We start from the raw sequence: 12450 nt of genomic DNA, 5'->3' as shown, positions 1-12450 counted from the left end.
GATTATATCCTAAGTAATGAAAATTACTATACATTAGGAATAATTAAAGAAATGACTCTGTATAATGAAAAATGGTGCCAAAAAACCTGAAGCAAGAGGACCAGGTTTACGCTACCGGGAAGGACTGCAGAAGAATCCACTAAACTATTCTTTCGAAACTTCGGACTAAAGCTTGTAGCTCAGGACTTGTTTAGCAGTTCCCAATGTAGGGAGACATACTGAAGCAGGGTCTTGCAGCCCCACTAAAGTCACATCTCCTCAAGAGGCTTTCCCTAATTAAGCCCTCACTTCCCCGTTGTAGCCTTTCCTTTTATTCCCCTTAGGCACTTGGGTCTGTTGCTATTCTTCACTCTCCCCTAACCCCACGGCACTTAGGTGCACATCCATTTGTAATTTAATTTGTCTGCCTTCCCCCCTAGACTGTAAAGCTCTTTGTGGGCAGGGACTGTCTGTACCTACTCCTTTGTATTGTACTCTCCCAAGCACTTAGCACAGTGAATGTTCTGCCCATAGTAAATGCTCAGTAAATACCACTGATTGATTGTATACTCAGAAAGTCAATAAAAATATTTGGTAATAACACAAGGAAGCTCTCCTTCAAGTTCTGTAAGGTATAAATTGTGCACTCCCCTTTGAATTTAATATTGCCAGAACGCTATGACAAAAAGAATGCCATTAAGGTAAACAAAGAGATGAAGTCACTGATGGTGGGTTGAACAGATGTGGTTTGTACTCCCCCAAGCGCTTAATACAGTTCTTTACACACAATAAACGCTCAATAAATACGACAGAATGAATGGAAGTGGTCAAACCCACAGTCCATTCCATTTGAAAGGATGGAGTCTCCCATCGAGAACAACAGTTGAGCCTTGGTCCCAAGAAAGCAGGATTGAAACCTGAACGAAGGAATTAATTATGGAGCCAGTGACTGTGTAATGACTTTCACATTCTCTTCTCTCTGCCAGTAATGCTTCCTGCTGGGGCAAGAGTGCAGGGGTGGAGCTGAAAATACAGACTGAGGAAAAGTCTCAAGAAAACTGAGAAAATGTTTCAGGCTGCCCTGGGGAAACACTGAATACAGAAAACTTTATTGGCCACACAAAATCAAATTATGTCACAATACTGTCCTTAAATCCAGGCCATTCTCTGTCTAATGATGCAAAGATACGACAAAGAATCAAAAAGGCCATCACATTCTGAGACCCCCAATATAGCTTCAGAACAAATTGAAGAGCTACAGAACTGGAGTGCTACCTAACTCTGTATTCTGTTGTGAGGTCTGAATATCCACAAACATTACATCCAGTTTCTTGAATGCTTTCCAACAGGGTCCCTTTCAGACCACTTTCAACATTTCAACATCAAGAAAGAAGTCAGAATCACAAGAAAAGTCCTGGAACATTGTCAGTCTACTAGCACAGAAGCCACCTCACCTCCCCACAACACAGCTTTGCTAGGTGGGCTATGTAACACCCCGGGCTGACGATCAAAACAGCTGTCAAATGGTAAACCAAAATGAGCCAACAAAGAGCAAATGGATGTGAGAAACACTTTAAGAACTTAGTATCAAATGATGCACTACCACAGCTGAAGGATGGAAACTAACATGGCAGGGCACAGACCAGTTTGGTGTATGATAATAAAAAAGTGAACAATTCTTCTTGAGTTCTGTACAATACAGAACACCTCATCTTTGATCCCTCTAGTCTGCAAGCTCACCGTGGGCAGAGGGCATGTCTACCATCTCTAGAAGCTAGGAAATTTGGAGACAAACACCCCACCGAAACCACAGGTGCCTTTCAAATATAGTATCTACAACAAATGTGTGTTTTGCCAACTGTCAAACTTTCCGGCTGATCAAACCTGTCCCTCCCATTTTTGCACCTTCCCAGCACCAACAAAACAAAATCAACAATCACTGGGGCCAAATCTTCAAAATCAAACTTCAGTGAACTTCAGGCAGGATATTTTCCAAATGGCTCCCCCGTCTAGATTTCCCTTCCTTCATCGTTCCGTTAAAGCCAATGACTTGTAGCTAATAACAATGTAGCTTTGTTAACTTCAAAAAGCTTAAATAATAATGTTAACTAAATAAAGTTAAATAGAGTTTTATTCATTTTCAGAGCCCAGCTGGACATGTTTGCTAGATCACTGCTTGTTGCCTGTTAGTATATTTTGAAACAATGTTGTTTTTGCTTTGCAATGGCCTGGGATATAGTTGCTACAAACCCAATAACATGTAAAAATTCTCACCTGAACCAATGACTGAAACTCTTCCCACTGATTATCTGATAATTCAATAGGCAGACATAGCAAAAGTTCAACACAGCTTCTGAAAGGCAAAATAGATTTTGAGAATACACTCAACTATTAAAAGCCAAAGACAAATAAAAACAGAACCTAGCTTCAGTACACCCCGTTAGGTAGTGGTCTATTTTTTAAATTAACTGGACATCACACAGACTTAAAAAAAAATAAGAAAAGACACCCAAGTAAAGAGCTTGGTTAGAACATCACCTCTTAGGACACAGATTCAGTCCCTGCACCATGCATGGTCTGGTTGTGGCGAATTATCCTAAGATGACAATTATGGGGTGCTTTCCGTTTTTATACATCATCTGGGTCTAGGGTTACTAATTCCCTAGTCCCTTGAATTTCACTACAACCAGGTTTTGACCTGGATCTAAACCTAGGATCTGACTTACTGAAAGACATACTCACAATGCCAAGCGTTCCAACACCAATGCTACATTTTCACACTCAGAGGTAAGGTAAGGTCGTGCTTTAGCATAACTTTGGATAGCAACTGTGTATACCTCCAACAAAGGTAAGGGATCTTCTGAGGCTTTCCACTTTTCAGCATATTCAAGGAGTGTCTACAAGAAAGGAAAAACAAACAATTCATGAGTAAGTCAACTTCCAAGACTCAGTTTCATAACCAGAAACTCAGCTGGGATTAGAACCCAGATCCTCTGAGTCCCAGGTTCACGCTATTTCCTCAAAGACCCCACTGCTTCTTCCACACTTTTCTAGGCCCCTACAGCACATTCTTTTTTTCAACTACAGTGATAATAATTCTGGGGTCCCCACCCTAGAATTTAGAGGTCCCCTGCTTGTGTCAGGCCCAGGATTCACATTTAACTATAGACACTTGCAAGATAGCAGAGGGACCACAATAAATACCATCACTACTACTGTTTGGAAAGTACACCACAAAGGAGTGATACAAGGTGGGGAGGTCAGAAATGAATCAGGGAAGGTCTCCTGGATTAGAAATGATTTCAGACAGGGAGAGCAATGATTTGTTGGATGTGAAAGGGGAGGGAGTTCTAGGCAGGAAGAAGAGTATCAACAAAAGAACAACTGGACCACACTGGAATAAATGGCTCGGCAAGCCAAATCTGACCCAAGAGCTGTAATCTGCAGACTTCCACAGGTCCTGAAATCATTATGAAAAGATAGTAGACCATGGCCTATTCCAGTCTCCCAATCCAGGGTAAAGTTGGATGGCTATGTCTGAGGCTCCTTGTATCTTCCCATCATGCTGACCATCTTGGTGGCATTAAAGCCCCTCCTGGACCCAGGAGCTTTGGAGTGTGGTCCTAGTCTTGCAACAGAGCTGTGCTACGGTAAGCTGTTCTAGCCCAGATCTTCAGACCACCAGGATGTGTCCTGGGAGGTGGGGGAGGTGCAATTGTAGGGGTGGAAGCTGAGGTCTCAGTCACAAATAACACACACAGAGACAGAAACTTAAAACAAGAACACCACTCCTTGTCCATCGGGACCTAAAAACACACACAGGCACAAACACCCAACCAGAGACAAACAAAACCATGCTAACTGCAGGGCAGAAACATCTCGACAAAGACATGTAGTGGGAAGTAGACACTTCAGGGCAGGAATCTGATCGAGACACACACAAGAGCCCAGAGATGAACCCCAGGAGAGAAATGGGGAGGCGGGGGGGAGGAAGAGAAGAATTATAAACTGAGAAGAAATGAGAACATCATCTAAGCGGAGTGAAGAATTTTCGAAAAGAGCAGCTTGAGTAGTGAGAATTTGATTATACAAGGAATGATGTCCCCATTAGTGGGTTGGTTCCTAACCCTCTCACATCATTTCCAATATGCATGGTAGATGTTGATTCTGATATATCCCAATCCTTTTTACTTTTGACACAAATTCCAAGCCAATGTGGTCCTAAACATATAATAATAATAATGGTATTTGTTAAGCACTTACTATGCGCCAAGCACTGTTCTAAGCACTGGGGTAGATACAAGGTAATTAGGTTGTCCCACGTGGGGCTCAGCCTTAATCCCTCTTAATCCCCATTTTACAGATGAGGTAACTGAGGCACAGAGAAGTTAAGTGAGTTGCCCAAGGTCACCCAGCTGACTAGTGGCGGAGCTGGGATTAGAAACCATGCCCTCTGACTCCCAAGCCCGGGATCTTTCCACTAAGCCACGCTGTTTATCACAGCAGAGGCACCCAGACTCCATATTCCAACACAACTCATCTCTCCCTCAATTACAGTGACAACTGGCAGGTTACACACGGTGAGGAGGATGGCACTCCTGTGATCAGAACTCTAAACCCAATACTGAATCAACATGTAAACACAAGCTATTAGACTGTCACCTTCTTGAGGGCAAGAATCATCTTAATACTTCACTCCCATGTCCCTGAGCACCTAGTATGGTTCTCCACATACAGCAGGCAGCCCATAAAAATTATTCATGAAGATGAGAAAAGCAACACTATTTTTTCTATGAAACTTCAGCAGTCCCCAAAGGCCTTGAGTCATTTACAAAGGTCACTGATGGGAAAAAACAAGTACAGCATCACTTCGCTTCAACAGCAATTGCTCACCCTGGGACAGAATTCAACTTTAATTTTTTTTCATATTGATCAGAGTTACAACAGGTAGCACACTAGTTCCTGAAAAATATTACTCTTAATAAGACTGCACAGATGAGAAATTAGGTTGTTGATCATAATCTGGTTAATGTCTTCATCGAAAAAACTTGCTGTCTGAAGGCTCTCTGTGATCTGCATTAAATGTGGGGGGTGGAGAAGTGTCAAAAAAACACTTCTACAAGTCCCCATTCAACAGAATGGTGCCACGATACAGACCCATTTGCACCGTTTCAGGGCAACCATAATCAAGGATAATAGAGAGAAACTACTGAGAAATCTTGGCAGAAAATTAGGGGTTCCATTTTCACTTTCATTATGTACATTCTGTAACAGTCATGCAGCCAAAGAAAAACCACATCCCAACTTACCCTCTCTGCTACTCACCAAAGGGGAACAGCCAATCAAGCAAACTTATAGAACGCCTACAGTGTGCAGAGCTTATTCGTAGCTACTATGTGAGGAAGGACTAGATACTGGCTATGCCCTAGAAAAGCTCACATTACCAGAGAAAGAAGAAAGGATAAACATAAAGTTCCCTAATTCCTTAATCATGTTCCCCCGTAGCCAAATGCATATTAAAAATATGCTGCAGCTGTACTGGGTAGACTGCATATTGTTCCTTGCACTTTCACCATGCTTGTTCCTGCTTTCTTATGGGCTTCTGCTGGGTCTGGGCACTATATCTTCTGTCACGTAGACTCTTGGCCCGCGCTGTGGAGTACTACTGGGAGAGTTAGCCAAAAAAAAAAACCCCAATCCTGTGCGACTGAAAATAAAATAGAGAAAATAGGGAAAGAATGGAAAAACGGAGGGGAAAAAAATCTTGTACTGGCCAGGAAGAGGGGTTTATTATGCAAAAGGCAAGGGATTAATAACTGCCTTTCAGAAATAGGCATCAATCAGGTCACCTATGAACTCGGCTCCTTAGTCCCAGAAGAGAGTAGAACATAATTCCCTGGCAAAGTGGTAGCCCAAAGAGGAAAGACCCTCTGCCAGGCTTCTAAGGTTCACTGGAGGGGTATTAATAAGAAAAAAATGCTGGGTTTTGATCTAAATGACCATGGAGATTAAATTACACTCCTCTCCCAAGTGGGAGTTAGGGTAGTTTGAATACCTCACAAACATATTGTTATTGGCACGAATATTTCAATTTTGTAGGCATTACGTAATTCCTTTTAAAGAATTGTCCCCTTTACAGTTTTACATTTTTGAACACAAACAGTACTTCTGCATCCAAGATGAGAAACATGCTAAGCATGGACTGCAGTTGATGGTGGAGCTAAATGAACCAACCTGTGTTGGAGCTCCCTTAAGAAGACAATTGTCTTCATAAATCTGTGGAGGGAAATTCAAAAATAGGTTATCAGCTTGCAGTGTCTTCATTTTTCATCAATATGCATGAAAAAAATGCTGAAATTTGAGTTTCAGTGAAGTCTGCCCTTTAAAAAAATATTGGGGGCAGAAAATAGAGGAAAAGTAAACTTACCACTCAGCAGTTTTGAACAACCATATTAAAACATAGAAGACAAAAGTAGCTCCAGGCTCTAGTTAATTACACATTTAAGACATGCTTTGGTTGACAGGCTGAAACAGCTAGGAAAGATTTAAAAATTCAACACTTAATCTATCACTTTATTTTTTTCTATATTTATATAATTAGAAATCCTACTGAGTACTCTTATGAACACTGATTTTGAAAGGACACTACTCTCACACTCACAAACTTACACAGATTAATTTTTAACTCATCTCTGGAAGTTTCCAAAGCAATTATATCCAATTATGACTAAATTTAATTAAAATTCAAGGCCATGTGTACTACTGCAGAGTTATATTCATCTCGGGAAACAAAATCTGACTTCCTCCTTCTGGATGCTCCAGTATCTCTGGAAAGCTCTCCACTCTGCGTGGAGTTCACTCCCAGACCTACTTTCTGATCACCAACTAGGGAACAATTCCTTCAAATCTGGCACAGGCTGAAGGGCCACCTTCTTGTTTTTAAAGCATTGAGGACCAGGGGGTATTGAGTTTTTACCATCTTTCTGCCAAAATGGAACGGGGTGGGGGGCCCTGGTTGCCTGCAGGGATCGGCAGTTGATAGTGATTTTCAAGGAAAATAAAATGGCTACTGAAAATGTAAGGAAGCTGATGGGAAGGGTCTGAACGAGAGGACACTAACTTAACCTAGCATGTGAACCACAAACAGCTGCACTATTCTAGACCCACCTGCAAACTGTTCCCACTCCCTCACTGGCTCAGGTTTCTTTCTGACTTAGAGATATTCCCCCGTAGAGGTATTTAAACAAAACACAAAGAGGAGTTTGGAACCAGAAAATTAGCACATCAAATCAGCACACTTCTCCACTCCACGGACATGGAAGACTGGGAATTGTCATTTCAGGTGAGGCCTCTTGAACTTCTCTTGCAAATTTAGCGTGAAAAAGAGTTTTCTAGGAGGACAGTGGCCCTAAATAGTAAATTTACACAACAAACACAGAACCAGTGAGAACAGGGACAAATTTAAACCCCCATTCTCCAATCCCAAATTCAAGAGATAATTGGGTAGAATTTTAACTTACCAAAATAACCATCAATTTACCTAATTTATTCAAACTTTTTGACATTTTGCTCCCTTTAGACTATTAGCTCAATAGGGGCAGGGACTGAGTCTGCTGTTATAGTGTTCTCTCCCAAGTGCCTAGGACCGTACTCTACACATAGGAAGTGCTCAAAAAATACCATTCATTCACTGATAGTAAAAACCCATTTGCTGCCTGGAAAAGTGAGGTTCCAGTCATGATGCTTCCCAGCACTTTGGAGAGGAATGCTGGCAGAGGAGGCTTGAGAAATAAGAAAAAAAATCTCACAAACCCTAGTGAGCTGGGGGAAAGAAGCTAGTTACAGAATCAGTGGGTTGCATAATAACTGTCGTGTAACCCAGTGATGAAAAGGAGATATCTGACAGGATTAATTCTTTAGTTACGACTCTACCATAGAGTATGCTAGGGAGGTTCCTACTGGACCCAAATTATTTTGTGAAATGGGAGTTTCATGTGGGACGGAGACTGATTCCAATCTGATTAACATGCCACCAGGACCAGATAATACCTATCCAAGAGTTATGAAAAAACTCAAGAAGGAAAGTTAGTCAATCATATTTATTGAGCGCTTACTGTGTGTAGAACACTGTACTAACAGCTTGGGAGAGTACAATATAACAAGAAGCAGACACATTCCCTGCCCACAACAAGCTTACAGTCTAGAAGCGGAGACAGACATTAATATAAATAAATGACAGATCTGTACATAAGTGCTGTGAGGCTGGGAGGGGGGAAGAATAAAGGGAGCAAGTCAGGGTGATGCAGAAGGGAGTGGGAAAAGAGGAAAGGAGGGCTTTGAAGGGGAGGAGAGTCTGTCAGATATAAGGAGGGAGGGAATTAAGTAATGGAACACTAGGCTGTAACACACAGCTTATTATTTCAAATGACTAATGTCTTGGAAGACTGGCAAATTGTCATCTAACTCCAATCTACAAAAAGACTTCCAGAGAAGATTCTGGAAATTAGATTTTGGTAAGTGATATTTTAATTTTAAAGCTTAAAATCTAGAGTTAAAATTTTGGATAAATCAGCACTTAAAAAAACAACAATTTGTTGGGGAAAAAAATCAGCTTTTATGGAAGGGAAAGACTATGGCTCACTGGTTGACCTAATACAGCCAACACTTAGAGCAGTGCTTGGCGCACAGTAAGTGCTTAACAAATGCCATTATTATTTAGATTTTCAAAAAGCTTCTAAAAAGGTTCCATACCAAAAGCTTAAAAAAGAACAACCACGGAACTGAAAGGGATATTTGGTTTTAAACTGAAAACCAGCTATAAGATAGGAAACAAAGTTTGGGAAGGAGAATTTTCTGGATAGAGAATTTTAAGTTGTAGTATTCCCAGGGATAGATACTTCAGAATAGTTTGATTTTACTTCTTCATAAATGCTTTGGAAAGGAAAATACCCAATGAGATGTCATGCTGATCAAAATAAACTGGAAAAGAGCAAAAACAAAAAATCTTCTGAAATAGAGTGGTAGATGGCATTCCATTTAAGCAAGTACAAGGAAATCAGTCTAGGGGAAAAAAGCATTCGAACAAGTACCAAACGATAAGCTCTTGATCATAACTAGGAAAGAGGTCTTGAAATCACTTTTGACTTCTTTTTAAATCACCAACATCCTGAATGATGCTCTCATCAAAAAGACCAACAAAAGGCTGGCCCTCATAAGTAAAGGTGTCAAAAATACACCCCAAATCAATAGTTCTGCCATTATTTAAAAAACATGGTACATGTGCACCTCAAATACCATGTATGGTTGTGGCTCGCTGCCCTCTTATGAAGGATGCAACGGAGCTGGAAGAGAAGCAGAAAATGGAAACCAAAATGGTGAAGGGGGTCAAGCAAATTTCTTATAAGGCCTAGGACTCCTGTCTGGAAAGATGGAGGCTGATAGAGATGTCACAGACTTCCAGAAAAATCATATCGGATGTGAACACAATTATCAGGAAACTGCTATTCGCCCAATGCCACAAAACAAGAACTATGACACAACCCCTGGAGAGTCAAAGTGACTGATTCAAAACCAGCAGACCATACTTTTCCACACATGAGGAGGAAAGGACACAACATTGAGTATTTGGGCAGAGCGAAAATGCCGATAGGTTCAAAAGAGTTCTGATAAATTCATGGACAAGGTGTCCAAAATAGGTTTGTAAAGGGCAAACAGTGTGGGGTGTTGGATGGTGCCATTTCTGAGAGAAGGCAAGTCACCACACTGTTCCTCCAGTGTTTATGTTCTTATATCCCCATCCGCAGCGTGACCTCCGGGGCAGGTTGAGCAAGTAGAGCACTATGCCAATATCAATGTGGCCGGAGCTCCTCCCCTTTGCTTTTCCAGCAGCCCAAACCCTTCTCTCTAGAGAGGAGTGATGAATGGAATACCTTCTCCACACATTCTTTCCTTCTATTTACAACTCTCCTGCTGGAGAGGGAGGTTTGCAGAATCTGTGTGGCCTGGAGGCTTTTGTTGCCGTTAACTCCAGAATCACTTTGGAAGAAGGGAGTGGCACCCCCAAATGTATTTGCCGGGATTACCAGGTATTTCTAACCCTCTCCTTGCTGAATAACAGAGCAAAGCCATTATAATATGCTAGAAAAATCCCATCGGAACATCTTCTCCCAGGTCAGCACTACAGACTACCCAAATAAACTGTTGCACCTAAGGAGAGGTGCTCAAAGTAAACAGAGCATTTTGTAAAACTCATGCCTTGGATCAATCTGCACGGATGGTGTGGTGGATAGAGCATGGGTCTGGGAGTCAGAAGGTCACGGGTTCTAATCCCGGCTCTGTCCCTTGTCTGCTTTGTGACCTTGGACAAGTCACTTTATTTCTCCTTGCCTCCGTTACCTCTTCTGTAAAATGGGGATTGAATCTGTGAGCCCCATGTGGGACAGGGACTGTGCCCAATCCAATTTGCTTCTATCCACCCCAGCGCTTAGCATAGTGCCTGGCACATTGTACACTCTTAACAAGTACCATTATTATTATTAAGGAGGAAGAAGGCAACACAAGAGTCCACCTTCTTGCAGCCTCACAGTAAGGTCATCAGGTGCAAGGGCAGTACTCCCACTGACTTTTAGTTGTATACAAACAGACAGACGGCTCAAATGGAAAGAGAAAGTCCACTAGGGGTACTGATTCTCTTCCCCTCTTCAAAACCCTACTTAAAACTTACCTCCTCCAAGAGCCCTTCCCAGACTGAGCTCCTCTTCTCCCTCTACTCCCTCTACCACCCCCCCTTCACCTCTCCGCAGCTTAACCCTCTTTTCCCCCCATTTCCCTCTGCTCCTCCTCCTCTCCCTTCCCATCCCCTCAGCACTGTACTCATCTGCTCAACTGTATATATTTATTACCCTATTTATTTTGTTAATGAAATGTACATCGCCTTGATTCTATTTAGTTGCCATTGTTTTTACGAGATGTTCTTCCCCTTGACTCTATTTATTGCCATTGCTCTTGTCTGTCCGTCTCGCCCGATTAGACTGTAAACCCGTCAAACGGCAGGGACCATCTCTATCTGTTGCCGACTTGTTCATTCCAAGCGCTTAGCACAGTGCTCTGCACATAGTAAGCGCTCAATAAATACTATTGAATGAATGAATGAATGACTACTGACATGTGTAGAATTAAAAATGGCATTAACGTGTCCTTCCTAGTGTGGACATAAATTTGCATTTTCTCTGTTTGGTCGTGCCTAAAAAATAGAGCCTTGAAACAGAAAAAGAGTATTTAAAGCACAATAAAAAACTCAACACAAGTGTGACCTCGGAGGACAGGACTGGCATAATTATCTGTCATGTGGAAATAATTCTCAAACTTTGCTTTTCCCATCAACAACCCCCTCGGGGTACCCCACCCCCAGAAACCTTTAACACAGCTGCTAACAAGTAGCTAAAGGACTAATTTGAGTTTCCTCCTTTGATGGAAATGCTAATGAGTCAGAGGCTCAGGAGCGAAAAGAGGAAATTGAAGGTAAGTACAGTGCTCTGCACACAGTAAGTGCTCAATAAATACGATTGAATGAACTTAATCACACATTACAAAATCTATGGTATTTATTGAGCGCTTACTGTGTGCAGAGCACCGCACTATGCGCTTGGGAGAGTATAATACAACAGATTTGACAGACAAGTTCCCTGCCAAGCTTACAAGCTCCTTCATCCAAATTCCGGGTGCTTACGAACTCAAAACATCATGACAGGAGTTTTCCACTCTCTGCCACCCGTTACTTCACGCCAGCCATGATTTGTGATTTTACAGGGATGAGGCAGCATATGGAAAGAGAATGGGAATGTAAATCAGGAGACTTGAATTCAAGCCCCAGCCGGGTCACTGACTTGCTGGGTGACCATGGACAAGTCACTTCAACTTTTCTGGGCCTCCAAATCCTCCTCTGTAAAATGGGGGAGAAGACAGATCGTGATCTCCGAGTAGGATAGAGATTTTAATCTTAAAATCTTAATCTCATAAACTTGTATGAGCCCCAAGCACTTAATAAACGTCATAATGAATATAAAGAGGAGCAGCAGACACAATGATTTCCCATGTGGAAGTGACACATGGGCCAGACTTCTACAGCCTAGCCAAACTGGAGAAACCACTCCTGCATACTTCAAGCAAATGTTTACACAAAAAAGGGAGAAACACCCTGCAGTTTAGATCCTGGAATAAACTGGTCTGTTCATTTTCTGGTATTACACAAAACAGGAGGAACTGTGTCTGAGGGTTTCTATTTCTTATTGTCATCAAATGCAAATATCCTATTTTAATTCCTAGTACAATCAATTGATCGTATTTATTGAGCACTTACTGCGTACAGAGCACTGTACTAAGCGCTTGGGAGAGAACAACACAACAGACCCATTCCCTGCACACAAAAGCTTACAGGCTAGAAGGGGAGACAGGCATTTATATAAATACAAA

At 41.8% G+C, this 12450-nt stretch overlaps 1 protein-coding gene across 1 annotated transcript in view; it reads right to left on the bottom strand.

Annotated features, from left to right (window-relative positions):
- ZNF292 (zinc finger protein 292) overlaps positions 1–12450 on the bottom strand; it is a 54375-nt gene that overhangs the window by 14715 nt on the left and 27210 nt on the right. The window contains exons 2-3 of the mRNA XM_029047018.2: positions 2722–2876; positions 2254–2332 (exon numbers count right to left, since the gene is read on the bottom strand). Coding sequence (XP_028902851.1) covers positions 2254–2332; positions 2722–2876 — 234 coding nt within the window. The remainder of the gene's footprint in view (positions 1–2253; positions 2333–2721; positions 2877–12450) is intronic.

Source organism: Ornithorhynchus anatinus, chromosome 19 (genome assembly GCF_004115215.2).
Source record: "Ornithorhynchus anatinus isolate Pmale09 chromosome 19, mOrnAna1.pri.v4, whole genome shotgun sequence".
NCBI classification, from domain to species: Eukaryota; Metazoa; Chordata; class Mammalia; order Monotremata; family Ornithorhynchidae; genus Ornithorhynchus; species Ornithorhynchus anatinus.
Note: the sequence above shows the minus strand (reverse complement) of the source record. Positions and strands in the feature narration are given on the sequence as shown.